Source organism: Varroa destructor, unplaced genomic scaffold (genome assembly GCF_002443255.2).
Source record: "Varroa destructor unplaced genomic scaffold, Vdes_3.0 BEIS01000002.1, whole genome shotgun sequence".
NCBI lineage: Eukaryota > Metazoa > Arthropoda > Arachnida > Mesostigmata > Varroidae > Varroa > Varroa destructor.
In genome coordinates, this window is record NW_019211455.1 from 48,189,554 (window position 1) to 48,213,601 (window position 24,048).

The following is a 24,048-nucleotide window of genomic DNA, read 5'->3' on the forward strand; positions in this document are numbered from 1 at the left end:
ACCGTTCTAAACTTCTTTTTACGTTATATTCACTAGATTCTACCACATGGTAGTTTAGCAGATTTAAAGTTAAAACTTCCAGGCTGCCAGATGGGTTTCCTCAAATCGACTGAAGACATTTGTCCAGCGTTGTATATATCATCTTTGATATGGCATATCCATATCATGTTAACTAGCTCGGTAACTGTGTTAAAAATAATAACATATTTCTTCCGACTTTTAAAGGATATTTCGGCGATGCGCTCTTGTCATCGTCCTATCTTTCACAGTCTTGCTTCCTGGTCCGACGTTCGATGCTAACATAACAGGGTCTCCTTTATTCTTCCTTTCGAGCTCGTCTAGCTTGTCCCTTGGATTGAGCTACTCAAATGAGAATTCAACGTGTCCTCCTCAATCCCACTGTATTATAATTACACGGGGCCGCAGTTCCTCAAGACGGCTACCTATGCTTATTGGCCTTTGTCCTCTCCCACTAAAAGTGGTCCTAAGCGGCCACCTTCAGCCCGGTTTCAAGCAAGTACTCTAGCATCGACGGTTGCCGGCGTAAGACATCAGAGCATTGCTTCGAAAGTCCCTCTCTAACCCTTTGACTATCGTTGGATGTAGACTTTAGGGGCACTTGGCAACGGCCGATTTCAATTGTACCCACGTGTTATCCAAACAGAAGCCAACGCACCTAAACTTTCAGCCCTTCTCACATTTTCTTACTGTCTCCGTCAGCACTGGAGTTTTGTCTGGTGTAGATATATGTGATAGCCCAGTATGGGTAAAGTGTTTGTCTGGGTGCAGCCACACAGAGAATCGTGGAACATTTGTGTGTAGGATCAATAGAGGGACATGCGTAAAATATCATAGAATTCAATAAGCAAGTACTCATGTATTGGTAACAACGTAGTATCTCGGGAAATCCGATCCCACCGCAAAACGCGGAGATCATATCGTGAAGAAGTGTCCTTCATTTCCCATTTACTCTCCCATTATATTTGTGGCTACGAACAATAATGGCCTAGAAATTCTAACAGGTACACCGGACTCGATCCTGTTTTTTCATTTACTAGACGCCATTGTCGATAGTAGAAGGACAGCTGTTAGTTAATGAAGGACGGCGGTGCTCAGCAGCGTGCTTACAGCCATGTCGAGACGTAACGAAGTAGAATGTGATGCGCGAGTCGGTGTCATAGTCGGTATGTCAAAATATGACCCAGAATAGGGGCGTAGAAAGGCCGCGGAAAAGATCGAGGAAGAAAAGATAACAAACCTGATATTATTTGGAGACTCGGGCCGGTGCGCATGGCGAATCATGGTGTAGCGAGCTACAGACGCCGGTGGACGAACGATCTTCAATTTCTTATGTTTTATCCTTAGACAACGATGAAGTCGTTGAGAACAGGAAGGACAGGGAAAGAAGATCGAAATGTAAATAACATAACGATTTGTCAGTGGATATATGCCTAAATCGTTTACGCAGCACTAAGTATGCATCGAAGCGCAATTCTGGTTGTGTGTCATGTGTGTGTGTGTGTGTGTATATATATATATATAGAACATGGAGTAGCAGTTGGCAGAAATTACCTCTGTCGTGTTGCTTGGTGCTTCTTTATAGGGTTTCAGTGGTAATGCATGGACGTGTGGATATTGGTAAAATTGACAGATGGTGCCACTGATATTATAAGGGAATAGAACAGCTTTTGCAAATTACTTTGGGTGAGCGACCTTCTATTCATGTCGGAACTACTAGTAGCTGTGCGGATAAAGCTATATAGCTTTCTTTTGATGGAGCTCTTACTGTCGTCATTTTTCGTCGAGTCAAAACACCGTTACTTACTTTCTGGCCAACATATATAGCCCCACCGTACTTGAAATAACATGCAAAAAGATACGACCAGATCAATTCACGTTGACTGGAAATTTGGGTAGTTATTTGGCGTGACTTTGGAAACGTATCAGCTCGAATAGTTCATGCTACCATAGAGATCATGTTCTTCCTTGTCTAGATTATCACAGAATCACAATATATATATATATATATATATATATACACAACGCGATATACGTATCCGAAGTACAGTCACAGATGCATGAGAAGCTCATCATTTCGAGAAAAACACGTTACCGCTAGAAGCGATAATCTCGGTGATGTCGTAGCGCACGCGTCATGGTCTAACCGTTTAAAGGATTTAGGATGCGAAAACGGACCCATCGTGATTTTGCTAGTGAGCCCAGCCCTAGTAAACGCTTACTACAACGAGATCATATCGAAGCCGTTATAAGCTTTTGTATATACCCGCAAGACAAACGCAGGTTAGCGACCTGTTTCGTTTTCTTTTTTTTTTCTGTTTGTTTTGTTTGAACGCGGAAAGACGTTGAAGACCATGTGTCGCCTCTATTGTCAAGGAAGACCCGTAAACTACACAAAATTTACCCCATTTAAAAGGTGGCAAATATACATTCATGGCTAAGGTATGTTCATTTCGCTACGGTGCTTTATGCTGCCTTCAATTCAATTTATTGCCAAGCTATAGCTGACGCATTGTATTAGGTAACAGATATTCGCAAATATCGAATAAAACTAAAAAACTTCAATTACTAAATATTAGCGTTTGTTTTAGTTGTTCAATATACGCACATGGCGCATTCAGGGCCAATAAGAATGATAACGATAATTATGCCGCCATATCTAATGATATTGTAATAGGTATTCGTCAACAAAGCGTAACAGCTAACAATGGAAAAAGAATGATACGATTCTCACCTATGAGCCATATCGTCATCCTCCCCACCCCAACCCCAGTATAAATTCGAGTACCCGTTGAGCTGCACGAAATCCCGCACCGTCACCGAGAACACTCCTCCCACCAACTGTACATAAGGTAACCTGCAATAGACAAAAACGAAGCAGTATTAAAAAAAATAGAACTAAATTCCCCATTAAATACCCATAGGCTAGCTCTAGCTGATATTGTTGTCGTTTTTTGTCTCTTGCACACGATCGAATAAAAAAAAACCCCTGTTAATGTAAACAGCTCTCAAGCAGCTGACCTATATCAATGAACCATTATCCCATCACTGTTCTTCTATATCTATTAATAAAAACCGACCACACGTGTATATATACGCGTATCAATAGTAATATTGTTTAAACTTAGCTTCTTTCGTTGCTGTTGTGTAAAAAAAAAAGTGTAAAACAAGTAAGTGGCATTCGTGCCGGCAGTACTAGTGGATCATCATTAAAGCTGGTGATCGTGAGAAGTGAGTGAGGCCGAGTTGGCCTAGAGACTAGCTAGCTAAATAGACGATAAACGAAAGGATCGACAAAACTGCAGTCTATGATCTTTGTCGTTTGGCGGAGAGCGTGGAGTAGCGTCCTAGAAACAGAATCAAATATCGATGCTTGTTTACATAAGCATCTGTTCGGGATTGCTCATGAACTTCTACCAAGTTTAGCTTGAATCCACCGTAGACAGCTGTGAGTTGAAAACTCGTCTATTTGGGCGAATTGCACGCAAAGTACCACTTCACAGGAAAGAGTACATGCGTAAGTCCGGTTGTCGTTTGAAACTTCTGTGTACGTTTGTGTGTGTGGGTGTGTGTGTGTCTGTGTGTGTGTGTGAATGTAAGAAGATGGAATGAATCCATCACCGTTTTTTTTGCCGACTTCTGCGAAGCTTGCACACGACGCTTAGGTGTACCGATGTGTACCTGAAAACTTCAACTATCTGTAGAATCAGATAACGTGGGCAGTAAGTCAAATTTCCGTGTTCCTTATAATACGCAAGGTCGTTTCCGGGCTTCAACATTCAGATTCGATGGATTAGTGTGGCGCGAAAAAAGGTCTGGTTTAGATGTGAAGCTCCTGTTAGTGCTTGCTAAGAGTAAACAAGGCCTTATGGTAGGCGGGCGGATCCAAAAAACGATCAACGACAATCGACGCTAAAGCAGAGGAGATTAACGGGTACATCGCGCTGTTGTGGATTACAAGATCCTAGGCTGAAACCCTGATGATATCCTGTCATCCTAGTAAGGCAGGCAGGCAGACATGCAGACGCCCAAACTGTACAGTGGACTTGGCCATGTCATATATCCACAGGTCAGAAAGGTGGTGGCTTGGTATTGCTATATAAGAACCAGGCGTAGAGCAGAAAAAATGCATTTGTGCCCGTACTTCATATGTATGATTGACAAATGGGTAGAGGAGCTGAATAGACTTGTACCTTATACTTGTAAAAGTGTTTTTTTTTTACAGCAACTTCCTTTGGTACAAGTTGAAAAAATAGGTTTTCGCAAGCACATGAACTGAAGTAAGTCTGCTGACATTCGGTTACACCGTAAGGGAGTATGTAGAATTTAAATCGTACTTATTCCGCGCTCGACATTACTTCCACTGCCCAGTAAACAGTCCTCTGTCAAATATACTATTTGATGTTGTGCCGTATGAATAAACTGGTTTAAAGCGAGGAAGATGGACCTAAATAAAGCAGAGGAAATGTAAAAGAGTTAACTTGACCGAGTTCATGTTCAAGAGTTTGGGTCCTTAGGAGAATCTTTAGATGTATCCATTTTTAATTGGGTGACTGTTCCACCGGTGAAACACAACCCCTATACAAACCGTGGAGATTCACTCGACATTTCAGACCTCGTTAGTCTTTGACATGTAATGATTGAGAATCTGAAAGAAGGAGGTAAGTTTATATAGTATCAAAGTTAGCACATATGAAGTTCTCATATATACATCACTTGTAGCATATTTTCTGGAAGTGTCATTTCCGATAGTTATGTATATTCAATATGAAGATCATTCATTATGGGATTTGAACTGCTCACCAGTTGTAATCAAGATATTCTTTCATTAAGCGCTTATAATTCGTTATAATTTGCCGTAATCGTGCGATACTGTGTATAGAGTTCGAATGCGCCTATATACAAAACGTTTAGTACAACTAATTTTGGACTAATAGAAGTTAAAGAGCTTACACAAGTACAAAACCGAGAAGTTCAGAATTAGCTGTCGAAAAATCCAAAGACCAACTATTGGATTATATCGGGAGGAGCCAATTGAGGAATATTGCTCTACTATTTGAAAGCGCTGTCAGTATCACTATTAGAAGTCTGGGTATTTCAATGACTAAAAGGCTTCCGGTTTGTTTCGTCGAGATCTCTTTGAGACTTTTGCAACCGCTGCATGAAAGCTGGCAATAACATAAATTGTGTATTCAGAGTAGAAAACCGGCAGCAACGTAGACAGGCTATTTTGCCTGCGTGTTTGAAAAAACACGTTTCTGATCTTGGTCGATAGCTTATCCAGTGCGAAAGGATTTGGCACCTTTGGTTAAAGTTAAAGAATGACGTTAAACGAAACTTGGATTTTGATACTTCCTCTAGAGATAGAACGGATGAGCGCATGCCTATTGCGATACACAGCCTGCAAAAGCACTGTATATATACATATATATATATATATATATTATTGATGCGATCCACATAAACATATCACGTCTGAACGGCTGTCTGATCTGTTACTAGCAAAGTTCGGTAGCATCATGGATCGAGTTTTAAGCACAAGTAAAAATCAATTTTATAACAGCGTTTGATGTAATAGCTCGTGTAATAATATACCGCTCGCTTTAGACGCGCAGACGCGGAAGACAAGGACCTCTAATGTTCGAAGCAAAGTGCTCTCGATCCTTAATTCATAAGCGGTCATGACCGCAATGCCATCGTGTTTAATAAAGACGCTTCTCTTCGCAGATATAATGTCCGCATACCTATACTATGCCTAGTGCTCTTGGCCGATGATTCCATGCACGACCGACGTTGTGGCTGATTGCCCTCCGTAAGAGACGTGGTTTATTATTGAAAAGCACTAAGGATTGTAAGGTTCGAGCTTACTGAAAAACTTACTTGCTATGTCATTTTGCATACAGAGCTGCCAGCGGTCAGCTATGCAGGTGATGACGCGAACAATGTTCTGTGTTCCCGTTTGACGAGGTTAAATCAGGTCCCTCGACGACGCATTAGCATTCTCGTATAAGATCGTGAGTAGGAATATTTGGTAAACTAGCGGTCGTAGAGCGAGTTGTTTCTCTACTGACCGTACTAGCTCTTATAGACTAGACGCGGCGTTGGCGGAAGTGCAAGATCGTTGAATAGTACAGCTTTCAACAGAGCAGCATGGGCATTTTGTCAGACCACTGTACAGACCCAGAACGACGAAATCATTCAACTTCTGATAGTGACCGGTATTTTACCGCAGTAAGCGCGATGTACTACATCAAGAGCATCGTCGAACCTTCTTCGTCTGTTCCACTAACTTCTCTTGCCAATCGCGCTTAGAGCGACACGATTCTGCGTCCATTATGTCAGACTATACGCTATCGCAGCGCGGAATTTGTACGTTCTTGCCTTAGGTGTACGTTACTAGTAATCAAGCTATAATTATATTGTTATGCATATAGCCATCGCATACTACACTGGCGAAGGTGTATGCAAAACGCAAGTTAGCAAAAGCTCCAAAGACAACGGTAATAATAAGTTAAAAATGTCCGAGATAGCTTTGTTTGTTGACCTATCAAAAAAAAAAAATCGAAGTAATACTTTTATCTACGTATATCGCCTCCTGTATTTTTTCCCCAACAGCGAAGCAAATACTAAATCGCAAGGGTGGATGGGTAAAAAGAAAAGCGAACGTGGGCAGACCGTACATGGGTTCGGAACGTCTACAACTGCTACATAAATCGCTACGTACTAATAATGATTCATCGTAATTTTTTTTGCGGCTCCCATAGTTATTATTCGTATTTATTACACGTTCTTGTAAAAAAAAAAAACAAAACTAGAACAAACGTTCGAAAAAGAACTTTTTCTCAGCTAACTTTAAATAATTTCCAAAATAGATAAGTAGGTGGCAAAACGAAACAATAGGTAATACATTGTGTCAAGCATGACAATCAGGAATTACAAATTGCTATGGACGCACGTCAGTTTACTGCACACAAAATTATAATATACCAGATAAAACGTATTCACTTTTTTTTTTATCTAAGAGTACGTTATTTTTTTAATTTTGTAGATTAATCACATTGAAAAATGAAATCTGAGTTTAAGGATTTGAGATTCCGAGGTGCTTATTGCCCTTTGTAATACGTTCTGAGTCTAAATAGTTTTACCCATTAAGACAACTGAGCGTGTTTTTTGTCGCTTTTATCAGAGAAAATTCATTAATCTAACCCAATGGGCTTGACGTTTTGCATTCGTGTTTTTTTTCGGTTGAATTTAACACTTTTTTTTAATAACTACTACTCCTAATTGTAGGCATATTTGTAAAAAAAATTCATTATCCCAGGGAAAATTATCGACATAACATAATACTTTATCTTTATGATGGGTTGGCAATTGAGGGACGGATAGATGAGACTTCACACAAATATGAAATCATCCTATCTCGACAAGTAACAAAAATAATTAGGGAACTTCTCGTTATGGTTCCGTTACCAGATAAAAGTAGCAGTTTTTGTCCCAATCCAGTCCACGTGGCCAGCATCTTTACGTCCCGTTTACCGCCATCATATTGACATAATATTGTTCGTCTTATAACTACTGTTACTAACCAAGGATATTACCGGATCGCGTGTCATCCTCCACCATCCGTTTCCGGTTATCGGTAGCCGTATAGGCTGCAGCGACTCGGTTATCCGGACCTTACCCAATTACTAAGCAAAGTCTCATTCTCAGAAGCAGTAAGAAACAAGAAGGGCTCAATAGTGCATGCCTAATACAAGTAGACGTACGTTCTATCAACGGTACCGGACCCTCTACTTCGACTCGGCAGAGTCAAAGGTTCCGATACATCTTAACCCTTTTTGCGATTAGGACCTACTAGATCTTATATCGGGGTGGTATTTCTCTATTGAGGATGGGGGAGTCCTGTTAGATTGCTTAGTTCTAGCAGATACGCTCTTTTTCTCTGTCAATCTATCTCTCATGCTCGCTATTCACAAACAACGAATCCTTTCTTGTGCAGTAAGAAATAGTCGCTGTTTATTAGGATAGCCGGTTCATAGTTATTATCGGTTCTATCTTCCTCTGTATTTTGTCGTAGGATATGGTCTTTTTAAATTTTGTTGAACCTGAAGTTTTTTTTTTCTTCGTGAAAAATAGAGCGACTGCTGAGGATGCACACAATTGCTAGGTTTACTTCTACTTCGATAGTTTTGCGTCTTTTTGTCAGGTTGCTATTTTATGTTTTCAAATGTCTGTGTCCTACTTCGTTTCTAAAGCTGTTTGTTGATTTGGACTATCCATTTCAGCTAATATGGTTTTATACTTGGGAAATCATCTATGTACAAAGGGCGATAAAGTTTTTCTTGACAGAATTGATGAAAGTCACCAGATGATTTGTTCGATGTTTGCCTGACTACAAATCTCAATTCCGTCAAAAAAATTAATTCTAATATCGTATACACCAATGTCTCTAATCTATCTGACAAACGTCTAATGTGGTCTAAAACCTTTTTAGTTCTACAGCAATGCAGCTATTACAGATCGGTCTCAGCGTCAGCTTAGACATAGGCATGTGCTATAAGACTTCAATGCATCGATATTCAGTCCTCGTTGTCGCGATACAAGCGTCCTCTTTGATAGCCCAATCTGCCCCGGTATTTGGCACCAACTCGGACATCCAATCTTTTCTCTTCTTGACTTTAAATTTACACATTCGTGTGCTTAAAGGTTACTCCTCACGATCAGAAAAAAAAAAAAGATAATAACAGCAACGACAAAGCGATGAAGTGTTATAGACAACAGCGTATGGTTTGTCAGGTTAACCTACCAGCCAACCTTCGTCGCGCTCCGGAGCTCGGTGAGCTGACCGAGTCAGTTGTATCACATTCGGGCCTTTTTCTCAATAAAAAGTAAAAAAAAAAAACACAGCAGCAGCGGCGGCGACTGCCAAGTCCTGAAAAAAATGTCAGACCACTATTGTCCGCCCACTTTCTATTGGCAGACTTTGTGGGGTTATGGGAAGGGTATGTGCCAAGTCTGCTGACTGCCCACTGCACAGGATCTGAAGATCAGCAATCCGATCGCCCCTTCTGTGTCTACTCAGTAGCTGAGATTGGATCTGAAGGTCCTAAGGCTGAGAGCGTCTACTACGCCACACCCTTCGCGTTAAGCTGGTAGCTTAAAGATCAATACTCAGTCTGGTAATAGCATATCTACCCCTTCGACCGCCAACGGAGAGAGGGGGATCCATTACGCCGTCGAACGAGTCGAAAACACCTGCTGCTGCCGCCGCCGTTTCATAAAAAAGGATAACGTTTACTCGTGATTTTATTGGCCGACAAATGATCCCCCATTTTGTGCGCAAACATGTTGAAACTTGAAGAACACGACCATGTTCCCTTAAGTGGATGTTTTAACTACGGTATTTATGTACCTACATACACTTTTCTGAAAGCTACTGTGCTGCTGTATAAAAAAGACCTAATATAGGTTGACAGACATATATATACATTATATTAATGCAGAGCTATCAAACTACAGTTATCAAATTGTAAGGAAGACTCGTTGCTTTATTAAACCCTAGTGTTCGAGCTGTAGGGATTAACTGTCCAATGACAATATGGTTGGGTACGCTTCAATGCAGGTTTTGGCCTTTACCCGTTCCATCTATAATGCTGCAGAATTAGAAACGCAATCGTTACTTTACCAGACCTGTGGTTCGAACATGTAGTATTACTTCCAGTACCTGAGATTTACTTTCTATTACGTTCTACTTACGTGTAGTTGAATTTGTCGACCGCAACAGACATGTGTCGCGGCAGCGTAGGACAAGAGTATAAGTTGCGATCATCCTCGGGTATGAGGTCCACATCATGAAACACCAGGCACTCATAGTCCTTTGCGTCCTGCAGCGCCTCTCGAGCACCGGCGTTCAACAGCACCCCTTTGTTGAACGTATCATTGCCATACTGCATCGGTGTATCCCACCAAATGAATATTATTTATGTCCATCGAATAATGATCCACGAACAGAATACATGCAAACAGATGAGTGTGTACTTAATAATAACTTCCAATTAAACTATTACACTATACGGCAAGCACATGCACAACATCTGAATGCAAATAACGGGATTCCTAAATAATAATAAAAGCAAAACTAATCAAAGGCGAGAACAAAGCAGTTCCACCAACAGCGTTTTATAATAAGCTTTCTTCCGGCATTGCCCTAGTTAGCTAAGAGCACCTTAGCACAAATCAAGTGAAAGTAACTGATTACTGCATCGCAGAAACAGAGAGCGAATGAACGACAGAGAGAGTGTTTTGCCCCTGCGGGTTTTTTCTTGCCAACCATCTTCTTCCACCTCAAAACGAGGTTTGATCAAATGGATACATCCAAACCAACTCGGCGGCCCCAGCAGCATCATTGTCAACTTGATTGCACGTAAAGAGGCAATCATCGGCTACGTTTTTCTGATCTGTGTAGCTTTTTTTTGGCAAGCACTGCTAGCACACGCATTACTTCGAAAGGCACGAAACTACAGCGTCACGCCTCGTGAACGCTTGCTGCAGCTTGTAAACGTGCTAGGCTTATCACGTTTATCTCATTTTATTTATAATGATCAAGATAGCGTCCTGGTGCGTGTGAGCGGTGCGTCTTCCACCGCGTAAAAGACCATCGGAATTGATTCCGTTTTAGCTCGATCAGTACAATGCTCTACTATTATATACTACCTATGTGTATGTAATGCAATGGTGCTCTGTCACTGTATTCTCTATTAAGCCTAACGAGCCAATGCCAACTGCAAGTGACAGCCGAACGTTGTGCGTCAGTTCTCCTCTTGACAAGAAAATTGGCCGTTATATGATCGGCCACAGGTAACACGCGCAGTAGTGCCAATAGTGCCCTTTTTTCCGGGTTCTTAGCATACGCGAGTGATGAAATTTGTCAAGCTGAAAACGGCATAGGTGCTTCTAGCGCACAACAAATACTATGTTATTACGGGGGTCACTGTGTAAAACAGGAAGCATCTGGGAGGGCCGCGTTCTGGCAGAAATTTGGGTGGCTTGCAATGGAATCCGTCGAAAAAAGATAGTATTGTGTACAAGAATATATTTTCAGCATCGACATATTGGAACGTAGGGTGGTTTCACAGCAGTAACAACAGCTGTAACAGAAGAATAAAGCATACGTGCACTAAATATTTTCCAAGAAAAAGAAAGTGAGATTCCACTCAACCTTATCAGCTACCAATCTTAATTAGCCCTCATGGAAGACTTGCAACATCTAATTACAAAGGGTCCCAAAATTCGCGTAGGAAGCGTTCGTTCCAAACTTGTCCAAAAACAATATCAAACGTTCAAACGTATACATATAAACATAAAAAAATGACCTTCGCTCATCTTGAACAGAAAACATAGCAGCCCGCGCAATACTAATAAATGATCCTAAACCCGAGACCACTCTACAATGGAATAGAGACCAAGGCAGCCAGTGTTAATTCGACAGGGAAACAATAAGGAGAGTACCGCGTCCTAGACGCCTTCGATCAGAAGCATTTGGTTAACTCACGATATTCCTACACAACACGTCGAACACAGCAGAAGGGAATAGGCAGCTTTTTGCCAAAATCACTGTGTACTGTCAAAAAAAATCTGAAATTCCAGATAAATTTATTTAAGTTGGACCGTAAGTAGCCGTTCTTCCAGCCGGTTGGGAGGCGTTCCGCTGAAGCTACAACGTTTAATGATTGTTTCGATCTTGTACGGAGCTTAAACAACAGATGACTGTCAGCGAAACAATACCTTCAGTCGGGAAGATCTAACGACAGCACTTTCCTCTAGGCTTATAATAAAAGATAAAAGGCAAGATCACTTAGATAAGCACAGTCCGCAAGATGATTTCTTGAGTCAAAACAAAATCTCTCGATGCTATAAATGCAATAAGAGAGGTCAAAAAATCACACAAAATGCGAGTTGTGAGTCAAGGCCAGGCGTACACGACGTAAGAGAAATGGAAGCCAGGACTACTGATAGAAAAGATCAAGATGAAGATGCATTTGTTTCAACTGCGGATTCTGATAGCTTAAACAACGTTCAATGCCAACGAGGAGTATACTTTGGGAAGTCCTAAAGTGAAAACCTACGGACAACAAACACTTAAAGTAATTGGCTTTGGGACTGTGAAACAAATGATGCGTAAGGGGAACAAAATCGTTAAAGTCCTGACGACCGAGATACTATTTGTCTCCAAGATAGGTAGACATGCTCTTGTCGTACGTAAACCGTATAATTCGAGCCCTCTAAGAAAAGAAAGATTAGAGCACATCCGAAAGCACTCATGACCGAATCGCAAGTATGCCCCAGGACTTTCACGCCCCGTTTGGCTATACTGGAAAGGACAAGATAAAATAGCTAGTAAACAGAGAAGGGCTGCAGTACTTGTGCCGCAAGGATCCTGAGTATCAACTCCGCTAATACCCCGTAATAGCTATCAGCTGCTGCTTAATTCCTGGGATTCGTGCATAAAGACCTGTGTCTTTATGTACGCAGAGAATCGACGCTAAACGACAGTCGATACCTGGTGATAATTAGAGACGAAGCGCTAATGTACTCAAGACTTTCTATGCTTCAAAATTTGAACAGAAGTTATTGAAGAACAGAACACAGACTGATAAAAATCATTACGCACAGATGCACTATGATATTGAGCCAACAAAAAGGCTGAGTAATGTAGAAGAGGAGCTAGTATTATAGTACAATATACACGTGAATTAAATTAAACTTCATCACGGAAGCATAGAACTATATTCAGACTAACTTGTTGTGGTACGAAGCCGCAGAAAAATCTACTAACCATAGTTACCGCTAATAAAAAAAACAGACTTTCTACCGCATGAAATGATTTCACAAGTAACCTATTATTATTTCGTTATTATATATTCGTGTTATTCGTAGAAGGATGCGCCTATTTGACTTCAGCCCGAGCAGGTCGCTCGAAGCTGTTCAGTCGTTTATATCGCTGTGAACTCCACGTTGAACAGCTAGAGACTCTGAAATTTCGCAACGAAACAAACTAAATGGTCGAAGAACTTGGACTTCGTGAAACCCAGTCTAATAACCTTTGTAGCAGCCGAAGTTTGAAAATCAGTGGCAGACGTCGAAGAAGATCAATTTAAGAGAGAAACAATTAATAAAATACTAATATCTGTGGCAGGCGAGACTGAGCAGAGGAAGCGTCAGACCAACGAGAGGACAAAGCTGCAGATAATTCGCGAGCCGATGAACCATAGCGGAAAACCGCGGGCATCGAAGACCCACGCGACGGCATAGCAGAATAACAGCTGACAAACATAACACCAATCGGAAGACCGAGCAGTCATGAGTTTCAGATCGTGGAGCTTCGGGGTATAGAAGATGTTTACCCCAGACAAAAATACGGGAGCATTTAATTAAGGGTAAATGAAAGCAATTAAAGGAACATCAAGTATAGAATACACTTTCAAAGAAGACAACCCGTCTGTATTCCTACCAAGCTTTTGAATCGCCTGTCAAATGGAGCTAGACATTTCGTCAAAAGTGCACCGGGCCATTTTTGTAATAGTCATCATCATTTTAGCCTGGGACATTTTTGAGTATAATCCGGACTGTACGGGTCGCCGAAGGGTAAATTTGCTTAATTATTGAATTGGTAATAGTTTATTTTTGTTTAAGAATGCTACACAATCGACTCTGTGTGCAAATGGTAACCTTGACCTAATGTTGCATGTTAACGATAAAATAAAATGGTGTAGAAAGGTACATATTTATGGTAGGACGACAAAGTGGAATTATATCCATCAAAACCATAAACATCAAGATACAGTAGAACGCATACTCTATTCATAACTGCATGTATCGATCGAAATATGTTTGCATGTATATTATGTGGATATATCATCACATTGATCAGCACAATGATGAACGTAGCAAGATCAAAGGCACAATCGAATAATGAATGGCTTCTCGAAGAAGGCATTGACGAGAACATATACTCATTGCAGGGACTCCGGAGCGCTAGATCTCACAGCGATAAGAAGAGCTGTAACAGAGAGCGCAGTGTAAGTAAATAATGAGAGCGGAAGCTAGGCTAGCCATTTACTAACTTCATTTTCACTAACTTCACTACGACTGCAAGGCTCATTGGGTGAGGTAAACAGCTGGAGATGCTGCTGCCGGTGTGCGACGAGGGACTATGCAGCTCTCCCTCCATGCCGGGAACGAGGCTACGGGGATGAGTACAATGTAGCCAGAAAATTTTTCGATGTGTGTGTGGTTAATAATACGTCTGCCAATAGTACAATATATATTTTGGTGCGCTCTTTACTTGCGCTTGTTGTCTTTGTGCAAAACGAGCAAGGCCAGCCCATAGATCAACTTCTGTATATATTGCCACCTTCTCGGGTTACCCTCCGCTTAATCCCCAACTGTGTAACAAGACACAGACAGCGAGACAGGTAAACGATATGGGCATGTTTCGAAGCAAGCTTCAAAGAGAGACTACGTCGAGATCGGGTAAAACGATGGATTGCATGTACATGATGTTAGATAATTGCGTCTGACTCTTGTGTGTAATGTTACCGACTACTGAGACGATTTAAATCCATCATCATTGCGCAAACAATGCCGGCAGATCTGTGTGAAACGAATTGCAGGGCGAGCAATAACACAGAGATGCTACGTATACAGGATGTATAAACGATATGGGGGCATAGCCGGAACAAAGCTAGGGAGCCATATAGTCGAAAAAAAGCAAATAAGGTTCTCAAAAACAGGCTGGCAGGTAAGGTTCAACGGGAGAGGGTGCCGAGGATGAATTGACATCCTTCTTTTATGGCGTGTCATGTCAGCGCGAAGGAAACAAAGCAGCCACTGCTTACCTCTTCAGCCGACATCTATATACATGAACCATGACGAGTTAATGCCATTAATTGCTATGTACCTGTTGTATTCCCCCTCGCCTCGCCGTTAGGGGGAGTTCTGTTGAATGGATTCATTGAAAAAGACACGTTTCGAGCCTATGTGGGGGTGGCACGATGTGCTACACGATGTAACACATTGTGCTCTCGCACCTCGGTGCCCTGTCCATGCATGTAGGGCACACACAACTGTACCAAACAAGTTAGATCGTTGTTGATCGTGTCTAACATTCGTATGTTAGCCATACCTGTTCGATAACGAATACTTTGTAAGAGAGCATCTGCCGCTGCAGGATGGGGTGCAGGTGTTGTAGCAGCAGCTGGAGGTGTTCTGCACGATCCCGGAAAGGGATTACAATAGCTACTCGATGGCGTGCTATGCAAGCGTCTGGCTCCCAGCAACCTCCTACCGCCACTGTACTCAGTGCTGAAGCGCCCTCCCATGAGCTGTCAGCTGTATGATCCAAAAAGTCCACTTTTAATCGACCACCTAAAAATGCAACGCAAAACAAATACAGGACAGAGAAAAAAAAAAAAAAAAATAGTAGAAGGACACAAATCTAAACAGAGCGGAATCGCGTTAACCAATTACATAACAGTTGTTATTACGGTAATACAATAAAATTGAAAATACACAGGTATTATGAAGCTGCAATTTTGGCCGGATGAGAAAATTATGCTTGAGTCATTCTGAGACACCGTCATTAATTCATTGTGCACGCGATAGCGTAGTAAAAATAGTTTTTTTAAAACTATCCTAATTCGGTTTTTATTTTTCATAAAAACCGAATTAGGCATCATTCAACAATCACTGGCTGCATTTAAAAACAAGAATGCGCATATAATTTTTCTCCCTCTAAAGTTCTTAACAAAAAAAATAAAAATATAATATATGTTTGTTATCGGCATGCGCGTCTTTTGAAGGACAAACAGAATGAAGTGGATTAGTTTTCATCCTTATTTTTCTCAGTTTGATCTGGCCCGTAAGTTACAACCATTCGAAGTAGCACACAATTCATTACGTTTTCCTAATATATTCTTCTATACATTCTTCTCATTTTTCTATGATATAAAGTATAATACAATCTATATACGTCACGCAATCATTAGGTACTTGGCAGCGAGCATTACAATGAATGAGATACTTAACGCTTTAGCTCATACGTGGGTACATCCAAGATCTTATACACGTACACAAAAGGCTAGCAGGACCAATAGCAGCAGAATGGTAACGGACGTAATGTTTCTACATTCAGCAGTAGCCTTTCGGCGCATTCAGTCCATTTTTTATCGATGGCTTTGGCTGCGTTGCACAATGTCGGCCCAGGCGAGTCCTAGGTCAGGCAGGCCTTCACAATCTTTTCGAAAGGAAATGGGTTATTTTCACAGTCTTCGAGGGGTTCGGTAATAACAATCATGTTACCAATGAATGACTTGAAAGCCACGCGAAACGCCATAAAGGGATCCTTATAGACGCATCTTTGACAGATCGGTATCAGACGTATCTGTAGGCGATAGCCTCAGCTCAGATGCGTCTCCTCACACCAACCGCTACTACTACAGCGCCAATTCGAATACTGTGGTGGAGTGTATATCCCTGAAAAAAGGTAAAAGCAGGAAAAGGCCACCATTTTTCAACACGTAACGACACTTGTTCTCGTTCCTTAGAGCCGAAATCGATAAATAAGCCTTGCCTAGACGTAAGGTAGTTGTCCTGGTTCCGACGGTAGTTCCCTGTGGAAGAAGGTAAGATAAACGCACGATGACGCGTTGTAGGCAAAACGAAGCCGATTTCGTCAATAGGCGTGTAACAAAAAAAAAAACGGGCGTGGTCTCGCTAACACTCACCAAGTCGTGAATCATTATAGTTATAAATTTCCGTACGACCCAGCCCATTAATAGTAGTTAGTCTGCGTTGCTAGAGTCGATCGAACTTGTCATTCGTACAACCGCTTATCTCTGCGCTATTTAATTGTACGTTTTCGAAGGCCGTCTGCGCCCTACCTAGGACAGAATCGGCATGTCTGCTGAGTGTCTCTAGTACCAGACACACTTTAATGCATCCAGTTAGCGGGCGTCACCGATTATTACCGGGACTACTTCGCCGAAGTGCTTCTTATTTCACGAAGTGTGTTCATTCATGTTGTAGCATTAGCATCGATTGCGTGAATTTTATTTAGCGTAATATTGAAATAGGTTGGATGGACGCATTGTTTGCACATCGTTTGCAATGTAAACAGGACACGCCGAACGTGTCCGGCTGTAAAGAGCAGTGCGCCTAACCTTAAATATATAGAAGCATCGATTTTGTTACGGAAGCAGAAGTTAAGAATACCTATACGATAACGCATCTACACACCACGCTTTGTTGAAGCAGGTATTCTTCTCCTCGTTTTAGGTCTATTTACTTGTGGGAGGGTAGTAGTTCACCACGAACGAGTATGGACGACGAGGCAGATTTCATGCCATTGAAAAACTGATGCTCCAAGTGGAGTTTCCCGTTGCGCAATACCTTTTAGTTGCGGGTAACTTGTTAATACCATAATAATTCATCTATAACCAATGTCGGCTTTTCGTCTCTTTGAGGTCTTTTTGGTAATCGCCGAGATGATGATCACTAACCACTGTCATTTCGATAACGATCGACACTCCTGAAGCAACTAATTCTATCTCTTTTACGGAGACATCCAGTGGTCGGGTTTTTAATTCAAAACGACGTTGCCTGAGAACAGGCATGATCGGACATGTAATATTTTCATCGTAAGGTCAAAGACGAATTAGGTTGTTCTGATCTATCAAGTTTTTTTTCTAAAATAGGAGATATCTTCATTGTACTAGAATTATTTTCAATATTGAACCTCCTCGAGGGTTCGTATCAGAATTCCAGCTTCGTTTTTTAGGCTGTACACATTTCTTTTCTATGTTGAATATCTCATTCTCATACAAGCGTACAAATTTACTCTTCAAACAATACATTTATCGCGGCTCTACTCTGCAAGCTTGAGGTCTCTGGCCGGTTTCTACGGCCGTTTTGAAGCTGCCAAAGCGCCCTAGCTGTCATACTGCTCAATGGCAGTACACATGACATTGAAGTCATTGGATTGAACGAGGGAGAACTACGCAAGTAAATTTTGCCATCTAGAAGAAGTTCCACCTCAGGTGTGTTCAAAAACTTAGACGCAGACCTCTCTATGAATCATCTGCTTCGGGTGTAGTCCAGCATAAATGATACCTCGTTAAAGTCAAGTTGAGATACGAATCACTATAATAAGTCAGTCTCGCTATAGACGGTGCTCAAAATAAGGCCCCACTGCAATTAAAAGCAAGGTTAGACTTGTTTTTGTGTTTCTCATGCATATTTACACGCTTAACTTTGGTAGAAATATAAAACACTTAAAGTTGTTTTACTCTACAGTTCTGCTATGAAGAAGGTTTTAAAAAAATAGAGAAACTTTTCGCAAGTCTGAGTTCTAGTTAAGAGCTAAATTCAGTGAAAAGAATAAGACGTGACTAATCAACTGTTTACTCGCCCTAATTCTCAAGAAGTAACCCACTTGTAAGCATTGCTTTTGGCTTCTAACTGTGAGGGTCGCATTGCGATTAAATGTGACGATTTCCCGAACAACGAACAAATAAAAATGGCAGAAAATACGTTTTTCATTCACGTTTGAATTTTTGTTAGTTTTACGTATTAGGACACTGCAAGCGTTCCCAAAACAATGTTGCCTCTGTACTGTTATTTGGCTTTGCTTTCGTTTGTGTATTAAGTGACACTTTGTACTGTTTTAATGAACTGTTCTTATCTAACTGAAGCCACGCATCCAACTTTGCTTGCTCCATTCGAATTCCTTAAACTACCCCGGATGAAGACGACTGGTCTTCTGGTACAGATGCAGACGTCCTCTCGGTGCCAGGCGCTGCGTCGTAGTTAACTGGATGTTGAAAATGCAAAGTAGGACTTCCTTGTCTACTAGGCCTTCTGACAAAATTAATACGAAGGCAAACAAGTGTTCAGCGAAAGAATATCCGTTTCGACGTAGCACGTGCCTCAGTGTCTCACTTGAACAGCGCGCCGTCACCGGAAAATCAAAGAAAACATACGCACAAACGTTCAAACAATGATCTTTTTCCTTCGATCGCCATCTTGCTATTTCTTGAACTCTACAGAATGGCAGAAACGCAGCCAATCCCGTTCAGACAATTCCCATAGTTCCAGGGCCAAATAGAACCGCTGGAGGAACGCGAAATCATACAATTACTAGGATTTTCGTGAACCAGAAACATTCGCGCGAGGCGTCGCCCCAATCACCGTTCTTTTACAATACGATTTTCGTTGCGATTTCTGGTCCAAGGTCTGTGGTCTTACCGTAAAAGAAGTCAAAGGTCGTTCATAGAGAATATAATAATTACAAAACGCGTCCCTATCGAAGAAGCGAACGGAAGAGTAGTGAGCGTTTACTGCGACCGCGGCTAGCGAGGCAAGGATAGCCTTGTGATCGTATCAGACCGCATCTCGGCTTAGTAGGCCAATTCTGTTCCCGTTCTATTGCCCTCCACTTAGTTCTTTTTACAGCTTGATTACATTCAGCGCTAACAGCAGCACCGATAGTGGTGACAAAAGATGTCCCAGAACTCTCCAAAAGGAAAATCTGCCTGTTGATTTTGCCTCGTTGTTCCCCTGTTCAATGCAACCCGATACAACGTTTTCATTCTAGTTCTAATGTATTCGTCTGTGAGAGCTTCTGGCCGAAACACCTCTCCATTTCAACGCCTAAAAATTTAATGGCCGTTTCTAGTTGGGAAATGACCAGGCTAACGGGTAGCAATCAAACCAATTAGAATCGTTAACCTCGTAAGCCCACTCCTTACGAAACGGCATTTGTATGTTTCGATATGAATAGCACGGTTACGTGTACACATATACATCCAGTGTCGCTACGCAGACACCGGCCTTTTCGTTGTCGGCGAAACGGTATACGAAAATCAAATTACCGAAAGTTTTCAGTACCATAAAAAAAAAGTATTTTTTCGGAACTGCATTTTATGGATTCAGCTGTTCTCATGTCCCCTGTTATTTAGCACCTGTCTTTTAATCACCCGAACCCAATTTAGTTGTAGCATCTTTTTTTTTTGTTGACAGGAAGCGATTTCAACAGCGGCCATCCTTACCTACTGCTACTACTGCTGTTACTGTCGATAGACCTTTGACGCTTCGCCTTCGAACAAGGCATATATGTGAAAATTTCAAATTCATTTAAAGCCGTCCTATTTCATTTTGGCTTTTAATATGATTATTCAGTGAACTGTAACAGAGCTTTATAGAGATGCAGTCCTGCATCGTAAAAGGAAGCCCACCGAATGGGTTCACACCAAGGTGAGGCCAGCATTTCAAAGCCGCTGCGGCAAGCGACGCTTCTAAACAGAGAGGTGTGGATTTCCTACATCATCAACATTTGAAACGACTCACTATACATTCAATTTGTTAAGCTTTTTCGGCACTGGTTTCCAAAGCGAGGGTTTCATGAAAGAAACTTGCTAAACGCAGACAGGCGTCCTGTTAAGCACTCAGACAGTCAGGCTGAAATAGATTCTCAGCCTCGGAATCGAATTGTATGAATTTTTTTGTAGACTGCTTTTCTCACAGGCTCACATAAATAGGTTTGCTAGCCATTTCCATTACGTTTATTCATTACTGTTACGCAAAAGTTTAGTGCGTATCACGTAGATATATATATATATAAACCTAACGTGCATAGTATTGTCAATGTGAATGTTCATTTTGTCAGTAATAACAAATTAAAACGATATTATAGACATTCCCAAGGCACACTTGATCACGTGTGTACGTGTATGGGCTCCGTACCGATCAAGCATTTAGGCTAAAGCTTAATAAAGGGTGCTGCTACAAGCACGATTCCACGTTTCATAACGTTAAAGGTTTGGTCTTTCATGTAAAGCGTATCAATAAAAATATTTCTCAGTTTCAGAAGACCTCTTCAATAGGCTACCTTTAGTACCCACAAGCGATGCCCCGGGGAATGCTAGAAGTGTATCAACGAAAGCAGTTCCTATATGTGTCACACGTCGCACGGCTCTTTCTTTTCGGACGTAGACTTACGTAACGCTGCTTGCCGTAGCGTGGGTAGCTTAGAAGAAAAATACGTATTGTCTATTAATATATAGTTCTATTATAGTCTAGAAGATTTACAATCTGTGGGCTGTTACTTGTATTATCACGCCTAATATTACTAGGTACTTTTTTTTATAGGCCAATATGGACAATAACGTGCACGTGCATGTTGTCATTCTTTTTTTTAACCTCTGTCACTCAATAGAAAGGCTCCCTATACCACGGACGGTGCCGAACCTTGGGTTCATTCAACAAGCAACAAAAAGGTAACTAAGGCCAACCCAAGCAGGAAATTGGATAACGTCCCGTAGAACCAGAGTTGAAGTGGATACATGTAGGAAACAACAGGTTAAATTTCTATCAGTATTTACTTAAACTCAACTCCTCGACCAGGGTTTACAGCATGTAGCTTCTGAATGAAATTCTACTACGTAATACTGTACAAATATGAGAGATGTTAGGCTCAAATATAAAGTCATGAGAGCCACCTTCGTACATTATATATAAAGCTAACAAACGTGCTATTATGTTTTATTCTGTCGAAAGAAATGATTACTCTAACGTTTCTGTAAGACACGCTTTTTCGACATCGAAAATCTAAAAATCTGTTAGGACCGCCCATGTTTCCGAGGTTAAATTATGGACAGAACGGCCTCAGAAAAAAACAGGCCCTTCAAGTATTACAATACGGATATTTGCTAGCTATTTGTTTTCCATTAGCATTTCGTAAACCGGAAAATTATTCGAGAAAAACGTTGGCTCTTTGTAATTCCGCTTCCACGATCTTCTAAGAAAAATGCACAAAATGTACAATTGATTGAGGGTTGCATTGGTGAAACTTGATTAGTTCTAAATTGACAACCGAACTATTGAAATAATTTCGACAAGCTTTTACATACAAATGAAAAATAAATAAACGCCAGCTTTACAAACTGTATTTCAGACTACGGGATCACGAATCTTCTAGATATGTTTAATAACAAGACAGTCTTCGGCCTCATTGTTCTCTGTCCACGCCGTCATATGCTACAGAACCCCACAAGAGCGGATTCGATCGCTTTTCTCACACTGCTTTTTTTCACCAGGTTTTCTAGGTCGATCTCAGCCGATTTGTTCCGTATCGGCTCGCATATCTACAGCATATACACACGAGACAAACTCTCTATATATAGCTTATCGAATCACTGTTAAAGTTCTGCGGACACGTACGTTGCCCTGATACTATGCGTTTCCCAGAGCTAAAGGAAGCTTTGAGTCAAGCTTCCCCTCCCTTTATCCGAACATGAGGTAAGTCGTGCCTTCGAAACGCGGCTCTGCTGCTCAACCGCTTCGCCCCTGTAAGCGATCGAAGCAACTTCTCTCCACTAAACGAGTTAGTCAGGTCACGCACGCGGGACAAGCGCCCCCATTAAATCCGCTCATAGTTCAAACCCGTGCGGTGCTCACGCCGGCGGGTACAGAGGCTTTTGTAGGACCTCTCCTTCTTTCTTACCTAGTTGCCTCCATATAGGCAGAAATATGGGCCGACAGGGAACAAACAGGAACTATGGTTCGCTACCGCCACACCTTCTCATAACGATACAATCTTCTTATTTTACTTTCTGCTTCGCTGTGGTTTAGGTCTACTGTTCGTTAAAGCAAAAAACTAGAGTGCCTTCTCCACGACGATAATAACAGTGACTGCACTGGATGGAGAGGTTGAAGCAAGCTATCATCGGCGAGTACTGAATCCCGCTTAGGGACCTTAAGTGAGGTTTCGTGCTTCAAGGAAAGAGGTAATGAACGGTCACGGGAAAGTAACCAAGGGAATCCAGCCACACTTGAGCAGCCTCGTATATGAACGGGCTCGTGGTCGAGTTCAACCGCGAATCCCATAATCCCCGAAAGTGGACAAGCAACTTACTTCTAACAAGTGGTCGTGCAGTTCAGACGAGACCGCTTAGTCAAGAGCCTTAAAGGCCGGCCGCCATTTTCCGGCGTTGCTTTAGAAAAACAAGACCATTGCATGCGAAGTAATGGCATCAATCGAGCATAAATTCATGCCATCTACGCGTATATCGTGCTAACCCTAGGACAAACTAAGAGACAATTTACGCAGTTGCAGCTGTACAGTCCGACAAAAACAGTGTTGTTTAGTTGGTTTTGGGTGAAATTCAGCTCGAACAGCTTCAAGTGCGGAGGGAAGAGAACAAATGGCTATAGCGGCCAAATTAAAACTTTAAACGAAAAATTCTTAAGCGTTAGAGAGTCCACTCTCGTTGTCAGCACGCGACGCGGTGAGTAGGTAGCGTTTCTTCCTGTCAAAAGAAACTATACAACAAATTTTCATTATTACTCTACTTTCTGCTCATCCGTATTGCCCCTGAATATGAGTTACGTTCATGAGTGCACTCAACTCTGGCGCCGCTCATCCAAACCTTACCTAAAAATTTGTACGACGGCTGAGCTAATAGTTAGACATGAAATCTACTCTTCACTGCTGCAAATTTCACTTATTGCCACCCGCTGGTCGCTATTAAACGACAAACTGAACTTTTTTTCTGTTTGTCTTTTGCTCCTCGAATCCTTTGTTTATTTGCTGTTTTTGAACAGCAGCAGCGGCGGTGGCGGTGGCGGCGTAGCACAGACATGACTCTCGAATACGGCTAACTAAAGTTCTATGGATGTGGATCAACGTAACTGTGAATTCCATACCATGCGCCTGACTCGTCGCCTATAGGTATCCAACATATTTTGCCTGTTCTTTAAAAGCGCATCTAGCTAGACCTTGTTGTTGTTGTTGTTGTTGTTGTTGTTGTTGTTGTTGTTGTTGTTGTTGTTGTTGTTGTTGTTGTTGTTGTTGTTGTTGTTGTTGTTGTTGTTGTTGTTGTTGTTGTTGTTGTTGTTGTTGTTGTTGTTGTTGTTGTTGTTGTTGTTGTTGTTGTTGTTGTTGTTGTTGTTGTTGTTGTTGTTGTTGTTGTTGTT

General features: G+C 41.5%; 1 protein-coding gene across 6 annotated transcripts in view; it reads right to left on the reverse strand.

The window, feature by feature from the left end:
* Positions 1-24,048, reverse strand: part of LOC111243827 (uncharacterized) — a 145,374-nt gene that overhangs the window by 102,562 nt on the left and 18,764 nt on the right. For 3 of the 6 annotated variants that reach the window (XR_015320150.1, XR_015320151.1, XM_022789993.2), the window contains exons 2-5: positions 15,203-15,444; positions 9,775-9,965; positions 2,753-2,875; positions 1,259-1,360 (exon numbers count right to left, since the gene is read on the reverse strand). Coding sequence is in view for 4 of the 6 variants with exons in the window: in XM_022789993.2 (XP_022645728.1) it covers positions 1,259-1,360; positions 2,753-2,875; positions 9,775-9,965; positions 15,203-15,444 (658 nt within the window). In the remaining 2 variants the exon portion in view is untranslated. The remainder of the gene's footprint in view (positions 1-1,258; positions 1,361-2,752; positions 2,876-9,774; positions 9,966-15,202; positions 15,445-24,048) is intronic. The other 3 variants (XM_086978936.1, XM_022789994.2, XM_022789996.2) reach the window with 3 other exon arrangements.